General features: G+C 53.3%; 1 protein-coding gene and 1 pseudogene across 1 annotated transcript; one reads left to right on the top strand and one right to left on the bottom strand.

The window, feature by feature from the left end:
• LOC110255723 lies at positions 1-1,007 on the bottom strand (annotated as a pseudogene).
• Positions 5,754-12,946, top strand: LOC106505210. Its single transcript, XM_021064285.1, has 6 exons — positions 5,754-5,802; positions 6,094-6,226; positions 6,816-6,919; positions 7,894-7,988; positions 10,571-10,643; positions 10,979-12,946. Exons 1-6 carry the CDS (start codon positions 5,754-5,756, stop codon positions 11,350-11,352), a joined length of 828 nt encoding a protein of 275 aa, XP_020919944.1. The 3' UTR covers positions 11,353-12,946.

The raw sequence follows: 14,887 nt of genomic DNA, 5'->3' as shown, positions 1-14,887 counted from the left end.
GTGACCTTGTGAATTTTGCTTTACTGCAGTTTGTTGAAAATGGCATGGTGTATGCTGATCCTTCTGGTAAACAGGAGGTCGGCTGGCACCAAACAGAAACGCCTCTGCTCACACTCCGCTAGACCACAGGCCGGGCAGAGGAAGCTGCCGGCCGGCTGGTATCTGTGTCCTAAGAGAATCTCGTACCTCGGAGGGATCTGGCTTGGGACAGGGGAGGCTCCTCTCCGCCAGGATAAGCGCTTGCCACACGAAACTGAGGCTCTCAAACTCTCCCCGGAGAGCCCTGACCCAAATTTTAGCATCAGTTTTTTCCATTTCACTTTCTGGGACTGAAACACAAAGGAACCAGTGTCCAGAGGCAAGTGACAGAGGCCTTAAACTTGCTGCCATCTGTAATTTCTTCATTCGTAAACTTCGCTTCAAAGACCCAAAAGCCCCATTCCTCTTTTTAAATAGATTCCGGCCCTCTGCCCTGATGGCCAACAGCCAGCTTCTATTTCCCCTTGGACGAGGGCGACTCCTCCACCTTCTTGGTCCCGGTTGGGAGCGGGTGGGTTCATGTGCTCGTCCACACGCCTGGTCATCCAACTCTCCAGCTGCCGCTTCCCCTGGAGCTCCTTCCTTCCTGCACCTATTGCATCTTTGGCTTTGTCACTGCAATGCATAGTGCACCCAGCCAGGCGGTCCTGGAACTTCTCCAGCTCACTGGTGACCAGGGCCTGGGCTTGAGCCAGAGGTGCATGGCAGCGCTCAGTGCACTGATATACCTGCCGCATGGATGCCTGGCTGTCCTCACAGCAGCCAGCACGGCACCGGAACATGAGGCCCTGCATCTTCCGAATGTTCTCTCTCTCCAGATTCTTCACCGTGGCGTCCACTGCCTCCTGCACCCAGAGCTGCTGCAGCTCTGCCACGCCAGCACCCACATGGACTCTGCCGAAGGGGGCCCAACGCTTCGCGGGTCACTGCTGCCCATCTTTCCAGAGCCCATGCCAGCACCGCCTCCTTAGGTTGTCTTTTTGGGTTTGTTTAATGGTTTTCTTTGCTGTGCAAAAGCCTGTCAGTTTGATTAGGTCTCATTGGTTTATTTTTGGTTTTATTGCTATTGTTTTGGGAGACTGACCTAAGAAAACATTTGCACGGTTGATGTCAGAGAATGTTTAGCCCATGTTCTCTTCTAAGTCTTGTGGCATCTTGTTTTATGTTTAAGTCTTAAGCCCTTTTGAGTGTATTTTTGTGCATGGTATGAGGGTGTGTTCCAGTTTCATTGATTTACATGAGGCTGCCCAGTTTTTCCAGCATCACTTGCTGAAAAGACTGTCTTTTTCCCATTTTATATTCTTATCTCCTTTGACAAAGATTAATTGACCATAAGTGTCTGGCTTTATTTCTGGGTTCTCTGTTCTGTTCCATTGGTCTGTATGTCAGTTTTGGTACCAATTCCCCACTGTCTTGATGACTGTGGCTTTGTAACATTGCCTGAAGTCTGGGAGATTATGCTTCCTGCTTGGTTTTTGTTCCTCAGCATTGCTTTGGCAATTCTGGGTCTTTATGGCTCCACATAAATTTTGGGGTTGTTTGTTCAACCAGAACTGTGAAAAATGTCATGGGTAATTTGATAGGGATTGCATTGAATCTGTAGATTGCTTTGGGTGGTATGGCCATTTTTACAATATTAATTTTTCCAACCCAGGAGCATGGAATATCTTTCCACTTCTTTGAATCCTCTTTAATTTCCTTGATTAGTGTTTTATAGTTCTCAGCATATATGTCTTTCACCTCCCTGGTCAGGCTTGTTCCTAGGTATTTAATTTTATGTGGTGTGAATTAAAATGTATTTTTCCTTTTCTAATATTTCATTGTTAGTATACAGAAATGCCACTGACTTCTGAATGTTAATGTTAATCTTATATCCTGCTACTTTGATGAATTTGTTGATCAGTTTAGTCGTTTTTGGGTTGAGTCCTTAGAGTTTTCTATATATAGTATCATGTCATCTGCATACAGAGACAGTTTTACCTCTTCTCTTCCGATTTGGATACCTTTTATTTCTTTTGTTTGATCGCTGTGGCCAGGACTTCCAGTACTATCTTGAATGAAAGTGGTGAGAGTGGGCATCCTTGTCTTGTTCCAGCTTTTAGTGGGAAGGCTTTCAGCTTTTCTCCGTTGAGTATTATATTTGCTATGGGTTTGTCGTAAATGGATTTTATTATGTTAAGGTATGTTCCTTCAGTACCCACTTTGGTAAGAGTTTTTATCATGAACAGATGCTGGATTTTGTCAAATGCTTTTTTTGCACCCAATTTCACTCCGTCCCTCATCCCTGGAGACCTGAGGGTTTTGTTTTTGTTTGTTTGTTTGTTTACTTTTTTGTGTGTGTGTTGGGGGGGAGTGAGTTTTGTTTAAGTTTTATTGACGTCTAATTAATTTACAAGGTTGTGATAATTTCTGCTAAACAACAAAGTGACCCAGTTGTACATACACACATACCCATTCTGATTCTTTTCCTGCACAGTCAATCACAGAATACTGGGTAGAGTTCTCTGGGCTCTACAGCAGGTCCCTGTTGACCCATCATTCCACAGACTTCAGTGTGCACCTGCCCATCCCAAACCCCCAGTCCACCCCTCCCACCCACCCCACCCCCCGGTCCCCTTTAGTAACCGTAAATTTTTCAAAGTCTGAGTATGTTTCTCTTCTGCAAGGAAGTTCACTTGTATCCTCCTTTTTTTTTTTAATTCCACATATAGGTGATATCATATGATGTTTGTCTTTCACTGTCAGTGTGATAGTTTCTAGGTCCATCCATGTTGCTGCAAATGGTATTCATTCTTTTTGATGGCTGAGTGATAATCCACTCTGTATGTACCATGTCTTTATCCACTCCTCTGTGGGTGGACATTTAGGTTGCGTCCATGTCTTAGCTATTGTAAATCGTGTCGTGATGATCATTGGGGTACATGTATCTTTTTGAATTATGGCTTTCTCTGGATAGATGCCCAGGAGTAGGATTGCTGGATCATAGGGTCGTTCTATTTTTAGTTTTTTTAGGAACCTCCCTGCTGTTCTCCATGGCGGCTGCTCCAATGTACATTCCCGCCAGCAGTGTACCAGGGTTCCCTTTTCTCTGCCCCCTCCCGGAGACCTGAGTTCTGCCTCAGCCCAGTCTCTACCGAGCCATGCGGCCTTGGTCAAAGCCTTCACCATCCATCCGCCAGGCGTGCCGGGGCTGAGCCAGACCTCGAGAGCCTTCTCTGAACGAGAAACTCTCCTGCCCTGAGGGACACGGAGGCCAGCGAGAAAGGCCCTCAGCAGCTGAAAGAGCCCTCAGGTCCATTCCCCAAGGTCAGCCCTTCCTGGGCAGAAGGAGGACTTGGCTTGGAGCAGGAGATCCTTCTCTGAGGCCCACTTTCGTCCCTTGCTAAGCAGTTGCACAGTCCCGGGTAACGGCTTCCGTGTGATGGGTTGCAGGGCCCAGAAGGTGAGGGGGTGGCCTGGGGGGTATTCCAGAATTGCATCAACAGTGGGAGCCACGTCTTAAACGCAGTCTTATTCACATGATAAATACTAGTTAATATTCGTCGAGCTCTTACCCTTCCAACTACTCTTCTGGCCCTTCCATGGATTAATTCACTGTGCCCTGGGCAAAACTGTGCCCATTTTTGCAGGTCAGGACCACGAGCCAGGAACATTGCGACTCGCCCAACGCAAATGAAGCAGTTAGAAGCAGACTTCACAGGTTGGCAGTGGGAAACAGCAAGAGACCAGGCCATTCCCTTTCACCTGCCCCCTCAGCATCTCTGGAAGGACCCCTGCAGGGTCCAAGGATCTCAGGGAGCAAGTTCAAATCCACCCGATGAGCAGCCCCAAAGTGAGCTGGCACTGCTCTCTCCCGCATCACCACCGAGCCCATGCCCCGAACCTGCTTCCGCCACACTCCTGTGCTCACCCGCAGACACACGTGTTCACACATGATGCTTGAGACACACACACACACACACACACACACACCCTCCTGTATTAAACACAAAGATTTTTATCACTATCATAAACTTCAAAGGCTTGGAACTTGGAGCCAGTGCCTTTCTGGACTCTGGGTTCCAGACCCTGGGGGGGTGGAGAGCGGCTGGTTCTGCACGTAATTGCCACACCCCCATGGCGACAGGGCTTCAAGTACCAGACGGGCCTCCTGAGCCACTTTTCAGGCACGTCCTGGTATCAAATGCTGTGCAGTACGCAGTTCTGGTCCTCTGAGCAACACCAGTCCCTGTCGTAGTTTTGGTTTGTCATTTTTTTTTTTTTCAAAACATCAACTGCAAGTTGGAAAGGCAGGCAGATCCTATAGGAACACTTCCAGAACCAGCAGGGTTTCCTCCCAGCCCTGCCCTCGCTCCAAAGCCGGCCCAGGCCCCCTTCACCTGTCCGCGGCACAAGCCGGCCACTTGGGAAAGTCACCAAGCCCAGCATGAGTCACAAAATATCGCCCTTTTCCCAGGAAAGCAGGAAGCCCAAGAGAGACTTGAACTTTTAGGCGGCTTTAGTTGTGAGGCTTAGTGCTCATGTGCTTTGGGCTGAGGGCTTAATCCTGATTTAATCAAGGCAGCTCTCAGCAATTAAATACAGGCTGACTACGTCCCTGTGTCACCCTGGTGGGGGCACAACTGAGGCCCCCAAAGACACAGGCAGGTGAGCTCGGAGCTGGAAGGACCTGAAGGCCGACCACGTACACCAGCTCCGGGAGAAAGCGGTGGCCTGATGGTGGGACACGCGGGCCCAGGAAGATCCAGGAAACGCTCCACGGCTGCCACCACGCTGGGCGCACTCTTCATCCTGCGGGTGAGGCCTCGAATCACAAACATGAGCCATCCTGTGCTTTCTGGCGAGAGGGAGGCCGGGCCCAGGGCCCCTGGCTCCAGGAGTGGCGTTCTCCTGTCCCAAGAATGACATCTCTGGTTACTTCTCAGATGTCAAATGATGCACAGCCCTGCTCTAGATCAGTGGCCACCCGGACAGGACAGGCCTGGAGGAACCTCGCTGATTCGACGAGACAGACCAAAAGCCATTCCCAGAGCTGGGTCAGGCCCCGGAACTGGAACGGCCATGTGCAGGGAGGCGGCAAGGACGGCCCAGCCCCTGTCCCCCCAGGAGCTTCCCCGCTAGCTGGCAAGACCCTCTTCTGGCAACAAGGGGGCTGAGAAAGGGTAGTTTTGCTTGTGGTCCATACAAGCTGGAAAGTAAAGCAGGAGGCCTGTGTCATGGCCCCTCCCGGCCTGGGAAGCAGGAGAGTAGCTGGTCAAGGGCACGGGCCCTGTACAGAGGCCACTGCCGTCCCCAGAGGACCTCGGACACAACTGTCAGTGTCTCATCACCGAACTCCACGTCTGGGTTGGCACTGCTGCTCCTTAGACTGTGACGGCAGCCCGCACAGCGCAGGCTGCATACCCGCTGCCCACTCGGGTGATGGGGTAGAAAGCCACAGGCAGAGCTTCACCTGCTGAAACCGCACAGCCCACAGGCAGGGCAGCCAGGCACTCACCTGGGACGTGCAGGCTGGCATCGGGGAGACTTTGAGGAGCTTTGGGAGCTTCCTGGGTGGTCCCAATCCTAAACCCCGCCCCCTCCCAGGGTCCTGGTCCCTCTGCCTGGCCCTTTAGATGCATGCCCGGCAGACGTTTGGCTTTGAGAAGTCCTGCCTTCCTGGACCTGCCCGCCCTCCTCACCCCCGCTGCCCTCTGCCCCTTCTCTGAGGAGCCATGCCAGCGTCCTGTGGTGAATCTGTGATAAAGATCGAGTCAGGTCCAGGTGCCAGGTGACCCGACGGAATGCGGGGAGCTGGGGGGGGGCATCCATCCTCCTGGTGCATGTAGAGGTGGGCTGGAGGGGCCAGAGGGGCTGCAGCTGCTCCAGGGGTCAACGCAGAGGTCACACGTCCCCACGGAGCCATTCGACAAACCTGTGAACAGCAAGGGAAGGTGACAGACCACACAGGGTAAAGTGGCACCTGGGCCAGGGCACTTGAGATCCTGCAGGGGTTTGAACCAGAGGGAAGGGCTCAAAGGGTCCAGTCCTCCAGCAGGTGGAGGCTATGCTGAGCCTCTTGTGCTCTAGTCATTCAGCAAATACATCTCCTGGGCACGAGACATGTCCTACGGCAGAGCTTGGCCGGGGAGGAATCAGAAGCAGACCTGCCTCTGGTGAAGCTCACACAGGAAGAAACTGAAAAGAAGTAAGTCAAAAAGCAAGATAAATGTAGGAATCAGAGTTATGAAGAAAATAAAAAAGAAGAGAGGAGGCAGAGGAGGGAGGTTAACTGGAAGCGAGTAGTCGGGGAAGGCCTGCGAGAAGGCGATATTTGACCCTCCAGTGAAGTGACGAGAAGGAGCTGCTTGAAGGCTGGGGATGGAGCGTCCAGGCAGACGGAGCAGCTTGTGCAGAGACCAAGGTGGAGATCAGGTTGGGAGTGTTCAAGGAGCAGAAAAGTGGGCCGGTGTGAGGAAATACTTAAAGAGGGCCAAGAGGGCTACCCTAGGGAGTTTGGATTTGACTGAAACTCAGGACATTACAGGTTTTAGGAAATGACATCACTGATAGAGAACACAAAAAGGGAGGCCCTGCTACAAGGCTCTGGTCCTGCCTGGAGATGATACCATCTGGCCCAGGGGGTGTGTCAGGGTAGAGCTGAAAGATGGGGGTGAGGTGAGAGAGAAAGGGATCAGATATGGCTCTGGGGTTTACTGGCTCAGGGCTTTGTTTTTCGTTTTAAGTTGTAGTTTTTACTGAGCTGTGGTTGATCCACAATGTTGTGTTGATTTCAGGTGTACAGCCAGTGATTCAGCTACGGCTGTACGTGCATCTGCTCTCTCTCGGATCCTCTTCCGTGAGAGGTTATCACAAGATGTTGAATGTCATTCCTTGCGCTGTAAGTAGGTCCCTGTCGGTCATCTATTTGGCGTCTAGTGCCTGATTCCCCCTAATTTGCCCCTCCCCCTCCCCTTCCCCCTCCCTCCCCCCTCCAGGTTAGGGGTCTCATCGGAGCTGTAGCTGCCGGCCTACACCACAGCCACGGCAATGCCAGATCCAAGCCGCATCTGTGACCTACACCACAGCTCACGGCAACACCGGATCCTTAACCCACTGAGCAAGGCCAGGGGTCAAACCGGTGTCCTCACGGATACCCGTCGAGTTTGTTACCACTGAGCCACAACGGGAACTCCTGTATCCTTTCTTTAGAGTCCACGCATAAGGGATCTCACGCTGTTTCGTCTCTCTCCGTCTGGCTTACCTCACTCAGGCGATCACCTCTAGGTCCACCCACGGGTGGGCTTTTTTAAGAGACGGGGAGGCCGAGGGGAAGCAGGCTCAGGGGAGGACCAGCAGCTCCACCTTGTCAGGTGGACTCTCGGGTACTTTCCAAGCGCCAGAGCAGGTGCGCAGCTGGCAGGGGCCCCATGGAGCTTGGCGGGAGGGCTCTGCATCAGGAGGTGCGTCCCGACGGTTCTGCAGAGGAGAAAACAGCTGCTGCCAGGGCTGTAGGAATTGGAAGGTCTCGTTTCCGTCCAAGCAGTTGGGCTGCTGGTGGTCTGAGCTTCACGCCTTTGCTAATTCTCCCCACCTGCATCTCTAACAGGGAGACACAGGCTAATGGGAACGTGCCTGATACACGCTCGTCACAGAGCAACGGTGATGACTAGGAGGTTAACCCCTAAATATTACATCTAAGGGTACACTGGGCTCTGAATGGTTGTGTCCCCCCAAAATCCTCACCCCCAAATTGATGGGATCAGTCGGTGTGGCCTTTGGAAGACGATGCGCTCATAAGGGCGGATCCTTCAGGAAGGTGATTAGTGACCCCACAAGGGGGACTCCAGAGAGACCCTGAGCCCTTTCCATCAGGTGACAGAGGGCACGAGAAGTCTGCCCCCCGAAGAGAACCTTCGCCCCGCAGGCGGCACCCCGACCTCAGACCGCCCGCCTCCAGGATTGGACTCGTAAGTTTCTGCTGTTAACAAGCACCACCCCCCCCCCGCCCCGGGTGCCCAGAGCCACCTGAACCATGAAGCCAGAGGTTAGCCTTGTGTGGGGGGGAGAGGAAGTCGAGGAGTAAGTGTTAGGGCTGGTGAGTGGCTGTGTGGGGGCGGGGGGCAGGAAGAGAGAAAGAGGCGGGAGAGGCCCACGGCCACGCTCAGCCACACACAGTCTTGCAGGGAACACAGGGGTGCAAGCATAGCTGAAAGGCATGGGGGTCCCAGTCTGTACCTTTATAGCACCCAGCACGAGAAGCACGAATTCTTCTCGACAAAAGCTCTCCTAGGAGTTTCCTGGTGGCCCAGAGGTTAAGGATCCGGCATTGTCACTGCTATGGCTCAGGTCACTGCTGTGGCATGGGTTCAATGCCTAGCCTGGGAACCTCTGCATTCTGTTGTCGTGGCCAAAAACTTTTTCACAAGGGCTCTCATAGCAGCAGTTCAGAGCAGAAGACACCACTGCAGCTCAGCTGCTCTGCAAGGAGACGGCTGCAGCAGCCGCGCCCTGGACGTGCGGCTGCCCTGCTCCACAAGGCCAACCCCAGCCCTGCCAGGATCACGGTGGCCCAGGGGCCTCTCACCCCCAGCCCAGGCCATTCTACTCCCAGTTGCCTCCTGGTTCCCAGCGCTGCCAGCGTGGACCTCCAAGTGTGGCCCAGGGGTCTGTTGGGGAGGGTGCCCACGGCACCTTTCAGGAGGCCAGGGGGTCCCAAATCTTTTCACAGCACCAGGCACGGTGTGCCTTTTTCACCGTGTTACTCTCACCCAGAGGTCCAAGCCGTGGTGGGTCCCGTCACCAGCCTCTTAGCAAGACTCAGGGCTCCCCTGCAGCGGTCATTAAATTCTTCACCACCGTGTGGTCTCGAGTCTAAAAAGCCAGTTTCACTTAAGAACATTCCTGCAGAAGGAGTAAAAGCAGTGTTTTATTAAATGTCCACCCTTGCGGCCACATCCTTCATATTCTGCAATGTCACGTGCGACGGTGGGGAGGAAGCACGTGTGTGCCTACGTGGGTTGCAAGGTAAGCTTTTTCCATGAAATACAACCTTCCTTGGAAAGAACAGCTGAGAGGCAAGCCGTGGTTACTCAGCCTTGGTGTTTGGCATTTCCTCAAAAATCAGTGAAGTAAGCTTGGTCATGCAAGGAAAACGACCCACAGTATTTGTTGCAATGATAAAATGTGAGCTTCCAAATGAAAGAACTTTCTAGATTTTGGATTTGCCAGGGTGAGCCTGGGACTTCTCAATACTTAGACTTTTCTAATGGGGCTGGTAGTGATATTGATGAGTGTGAATTTTTTTTTAATTACGCATACAATGATGCCGCATTGTGGAGATGTGCAGAACTCGGTAAACCAGTATTTTCCAAATGACCAAGGCAGGGCGTTGCAGAATCATGCATATGGGTCCACGATCCATTCAAAGCCGAGAGTGACCAATGGATTTTCACGTAACAGTGTGAAAAGTTTGTTGAAGGGATTTCAGAGTCCCCACTGCAGCTGACATTTAAGAAACCACCCCTGTCAGATTGTGATGGGGTATCCAAGAAGAAGAACCGCAACTGTCCAAAAGGGTCACGCCAGGGCTCTCCTTTGCCAGCTGTGCACATCTGTGTGAAGCTGGGTTATCCTACACTTCAAAACCTCTCCCCACAGCTGGGTGCAGAAACAGACATGCTCTAACAAAGCCAGGCATCAGATTTGCAAAATTATTTGTTTAGGTGCCACTCTTCTTTGTTTAGGAAATAGGATTTTTTAAAATAAAACCACGTTATTTGTCTTAACATATAATGGGACGTTTAAAGTTATAAACATATAAAACCATGTTTAAATCGTCTTAAATGTATTTTCATTTCAAACACGGTAAATATCAATAGACATTTTTAAAAGATCTTCAATGTCCCCAGTAATTTTTTCAGATCCCTGTCCTTTTTTCCCCATTTTTTAAAGCTTTATTGAAGCGTAGCTGGTTTACACTGTTCTCTTTCTGCTGCGCAGCGAGGTGACTCCGTTATACACATACGCACATCCAATCTTTTTCAGACTCTTTCCCATATCGGTTCTCAGACCGTTGAGTAGATTTCCCTGTGCTCTACAGCAGGTCCCCAACGACCAACCATTCCCTGCACCTCCCTGTGCATGTGCCAAACCCAAACCCCCAGTCCACCCCTGCCCTCCACCTGCCATCTTTAGCAACTGTACGTTTGCTGTTGAAGGCTGTGAGTCTGTCTCTGTTTTGTAAATAAGTTCATTTGTATCCTTTTTTTTTTTAGATGCCACATGTGATGCCACATGTCATATATTTGTCTTTCTCTTTCTGTGGCGTCCCCCGTAAGCATTTAAATGTCCTGAGACCACAAGTATCTTCTGTAGGGCAGGAATCCCTTCGCTGAGAGGCTGCAGAGGGAGAGCTCAGAGGCTCAGGAACTTGCAAACATTCCCTCTGTCATAGTTTCCCAACCAACCAGTTGCCACATTTTAGTCACCACGGCGCTGTCCCTTGTGAGTCATGAGCCTGTTGTAGGCTGGCTGATCTCCTTTCCAACAGGTCTTTTTGAAGAACACACTCAGGCCATCACCCAGAAACCTGCAGACACCTGTTGTCCACTCACCTGTGGCAGGTGAGGTCGGCAGAACACAAGAACATACCAGCCCATCTGCAGGCCAGTGGGAGGCACGAGTTTGGCTGAATTTGGTGGGGACGACGCATTCCGACTACAGCATTCGTCCCATCCTTCCTTTCAAAGACATCGTCTCAACCCAGACACAAACTAGATGACCTCAGGTTTGTATCAGCATCAAACCCAAGGTCATCCAGAGTCCCCTTGGCTGTCTTCTAGGAGTTTTCTAGTTTTCTACATTTAGGTCTGTGGTCCATTTTAGTTGTTGTCATGGGCGAAAGCCCTGTGTCTGGATTTTTTGATTTTTTGATTTTCTGATTTTGATTTTTTTGCAGGTGGATGGCCAGTGTTTGCAGGACCATTTGTTGACGAGACCCGCTCTGCTCCCTTGTGTTGTCTTTGCTCCTCGGTCAAAGCTCAGGTGACCGAGGAGGGGGTTCCCTCCCAGGGCTCCCTATTCTGCACGGACCTGCCAGCCTGTCCAGAGCCCTGCAGCTGCGCGTGGTCCCTCCTCTCGCTCTCTTCCTGGCCTGCAATCCCGCGCTGGCTCCCCTGGGTTTGGGTTTCCGTGGAGTCCCACAGGCAAAGCCACCTCTCCGGCTCCCCAGGCCCAGCGCTGAGTGTGCAGGTGGGCGCCCACGTCACCTTCTCAAGAGTATCTTCTCTTAAAGATGCCTCCCTCTTCGGCTCTGCCCCGTCCCGCTCCTGAGTCCAGGGGCTCAGACTTTCACCTGTGGCCGGGTTAAGGCCTTCCCGGACCATCGCTGTCGAGGCCACCCTCCCGTGTTCTCTGCAAAGCCCCACTTTCATTTCCTTTCATGTATTTGTCGGAAGTATCTCGCGTTGCCCGCTTCTGTGAGTTCACTCATTAGCTATGTGATGGATGGAATAAGCTTCTGGAAGACTGGGGTTGCCTGTCTTGTGCTGGGCTCCGTTCCCAGCATCCAGAGCGGCGTCTGCACACAGTGAACCCTCAGTAAATCCTAGGGCTGAAGGCGCAAACGGGAGAGTTGGAGGAAATTCTTCTCCATTCAAGTTTTTTCCTGAAGATGAGAAGACAGTCGGCTTCTATCTGAAGAAATAATATTGTTCTTTTCTCCTTCTCTGAAAAGCCTCTTGGGAACCCTGGAGTTCCAAGCTTTGGAAACCAAAGACAACGTCTGTGCTTCCTCCTGCCAGAAACCTCAGCTGCCAGGAGGAAAATGCGCAGGGCTGGCGGCTGTATTGAATGGATGGTATGAAAACCAGAGCAGGGAACCCAGAACTGGCCCCTCTAGAGGCTTCCACTGCCTCCCCAAAGGTGTCCCTGCTGGTTCCTGCCTCTCAGGGTGGTGGCAGGAGGCCCAGCCTTTTCCAGGGCTGCTGGCTCAGCACGACCAGCGGGCCGGCCTGGAGCCTGTCCTGGACTCCTGTTCCAACAGGACCCGGCCTTCGGGCAACCCAGGATGGGACTCTGCAAGCTGAGCCCCCGCTCCTGCCTCAGCCCAGCTGGGCAGGCTGGGGCCAGAACGCCCGTGCCCGGCCGCCTCCCTGTGCCCGGCCACGGATGGAGTTCAAGGCGGCCTCCTCCTCCCTCTTCCGCAGGGACGGGGCCAGGGCCCCACGGAGGCCGAGCTCCCCTGAGTTCCTGGGCCTGCGGTCCCGGCAGGGGCGAAGCGGGGATGGCGAGGACCAGATCCGGGAGGCCTTTCGCGTCCTGGACGAGGACAGCAGGGGCTGATCAGCGGGGCCGAGTGGCGGCCCGTGCTGACCCCGCTGGGCGAGAGGCTGAGCGACCAGGAGGGGGGACGAGGTGATCCGGGCAGGGGAACTACGAGGAGTTCGTGGGCACGCTGGTCCCCAAGTGAGGCCGGGGAGCAGCCTCCGTGCCTCCTGCGCCCCCAGGCAGCGCGGACCCAGCTTTCTGCCCTCACCTGCCTCTCCTTTTCCCTGCCAACCTCCCTCCCTCCACCTCCCCCAGGCTGAAGGACGCGGTGCTCCCAACCCCGAAGTGCTCCCTCGCTCGGACCCAGGCAGGTCGCGTGCGACCCCGCCAGCCCTCCGTGCAGGACCCCTCAAAGGCACCTCCCGTGGCTGTGGGTCCCAGAGGGAGCACCCTCCGCCCTGGAGCCAGGCCCCCTGAGATGCACCGCCGCCCTCACCCCGATCGCTCGTTCCCTTCTGTCTCCGCCAAACACGGCGATTCATCTCCTGAAAATGCGAGGCTAACATGTTTATACGCATCTTCTAGGCGGGAACTTTGACTGACAGGGAGAGTGAAGCCGCGGGGAATAAAGCACGGGCTCTGCGCTCCGATCACCTTTCTTTTTCTCTGGTTCCAACTGAAATGATCTTTGTGGACTCCTGGGTTTCAAAGAGGCAGGAATCTCTCTTGTGCTGTTTTGAAGGGTGTAGCAAGAGTCTCGGCAAAGGTAAATCTGACTCTTTCAAATAAAATGGATTAGTTGGAAGTGAAGGCTGGTTAACAATCGGCGTCGATGGAGTTCCCGTCATGGCTCAGGAGTTAACGAACCCGACTAGCATCTGTGAGGTTGCGGGTTCGATCCCTGGCCTCGCTCAGTGGGTTAAGGATCTGGCATTGCTTTGAGCTGTGGTGTAGGTTGCAGACGCAGCTTGGATCCTGCGAGGCTGTGGCTGTGGTGTAGGCTGACGGCTACAGCTCCAATTTGACCCCGAGCCAGGGAACAACCATATGCCTCGGGGTGGCCCTAAAAAGCCAAAAACAAAAAACAGAAATCCCTGTGTTGAGCTCCTGGGATCTGAGTCTGTGCCGGTGGGGAGGGAACTCTGGTCCCTGTTCCTGCATGCTCAGCTTTCAGCATCCAGTCGTTGGGACGTGCTCTGGGGCTTGAAGAAAGTGGGGCCAGAAAGGGCACGTGTGACACCAAGCAATTAAGAGACAGTGCTTCCTGCCTTAAACTCTCACTCCCACAGGTCGAAGGGGCTTGTCGGAGACGATTTGGGTGCAAGGAAGGTGTTTCGTGGAGTGGGCCCTGCCCTGAGGCTCATCAGAAAGGATTGCCAGCCCAGGACGGCCACAGGGCAGCTGGCCCATCTTGCGTTTCCTCATATGGAAAGGAAAGCCCGGGCTTTGGGCTTGTAGTTGTTGTAGCCCCTGCAACAGTGCCATAGCTATGCAGGATCTGAGCCATGTCTGCGACCTGCACCACAGATGAAGGCAACACCAGATCCTTAACCCACTGAGCAAGGCCAGGGATCCAACCCGCATCTTCATGGATACTAGTCAGGTTCTTAACCCAGTGAGCCACAATGGGAACTCCCTGCTGACACAACTTTTTAAAAAACATTTTCCATTGTCCTTTCTCATTCAGGCAAGGTCATGGGCCAGCTCAGCCATATGGCTGGGTTCGGGACTGAGAGGCGGGCCTGAGGGGTTCCCAGTTGGGCAGCACCCTCTGATTCCCAGGGGTCCCCTGCCGTGGTTGGTGGGTCCCAAACACAGTGGGTACAAGTTCCTCCTGGTGGTCAGCAGCCGTGCAGCACCCCTCACGGTGCCCACTGCCACACCAGGCATCAGCCACTCCCAGCCCGTGTCCTGGCCTTCACCAAGGCAGGTATAGGCCCCTGGCCTTGGTGAGCAGGGTGGGGGGCCAGGGGCTGGAGCACCAGGAAGGAGGCAGCCCACATCCTGGATGGAGGGGCGCAGCGGGGCCCACAGAGCAGCCCTCACCCCTGCACCAGTCTCAGAGGGGCTTCCCCAGCCTCGCCTCTTTTCCTTTCGGTCGCCGAATAACTGGACTTAACCACCTCTCTTCATCCCCCAAAAAGGTGCTGTGTGACTGCAGCTCCGAAGAACATTCCATCCGTCTTTGGGGAAGGAATTTATAAACATCGGCTCGGCTTCCATGTGCTTTCAGCAGGCCTGTCATAAATCAGGGCCGGGCTCCTGGACCTCCCAGACTATATAAAGCCACTCTTCTGCCGCCTGTGTTTCCAATTTTAAATCAACCACCACCCAGCCCCGCTGGCTCCTGATGATCCTCGTGGATTCCAGGGGCCGTTCAAAAGCTCCCAAACCAGCCAGCTAAAAATGACCGCTCCACTGGAGAAATTTAAAATTAAAACTCAGCGTTGGGGGAGGAAGCTCCCACGATGAAGATGAATGGGGGGTAGGAGGTATGTTTCTCCACTGAAAAGCCAAGCAAAAAAAAAAAACAACCTAGCCCTGAAAACAGTCTGGGCCCAGTTCACCCGCCAACCTTCCCACCCTCTTGCTTTTTTGA

Source organism: Sus scrofa, chromosome 10, assembly GCF_000003025.6.
Source record: "Sus scrofa isolate TJ Tabasco breed Duroc chromosome 10, Sscrofa11.1, whole genome shotgun sequence".
In the NCBI taxonomy this organism is placed as follows: domain Eukaryota; kingdom Metazoa; phylum Chordata; class Mammalia; order Artiodactyla; family Suidae; genus Sus; species Sus scrofa.
Note: the sequence above shows the minus strand (reverse complement) of the source record. Positions and strands in the feature narration are given on the sequence as shown.

Coding starts and splice junctions, on each gene's coding strand:
- LOC106505210 (XM_021064285.1), top strand. CDS start 5,754: ATGCCAGCGTCCTGTGGTGAATCTGTGATAAAGATCGAGTCAGGTCCA. Junction 6,227..6,815: donor CAGGAAGAAACTGAAAAGAA/GTAAGTCAAAAA, acceptor TGTTGATTTCAG/GTGTACAGCCAGTGATTCAG. Junction 6,920..7,893: donor TGAATGTCATTCCTTGCGCT/GTAAGTAGGTCC, acceptor CCTTTCCATCAG/GTGACAGAGGGCACGAGAAG.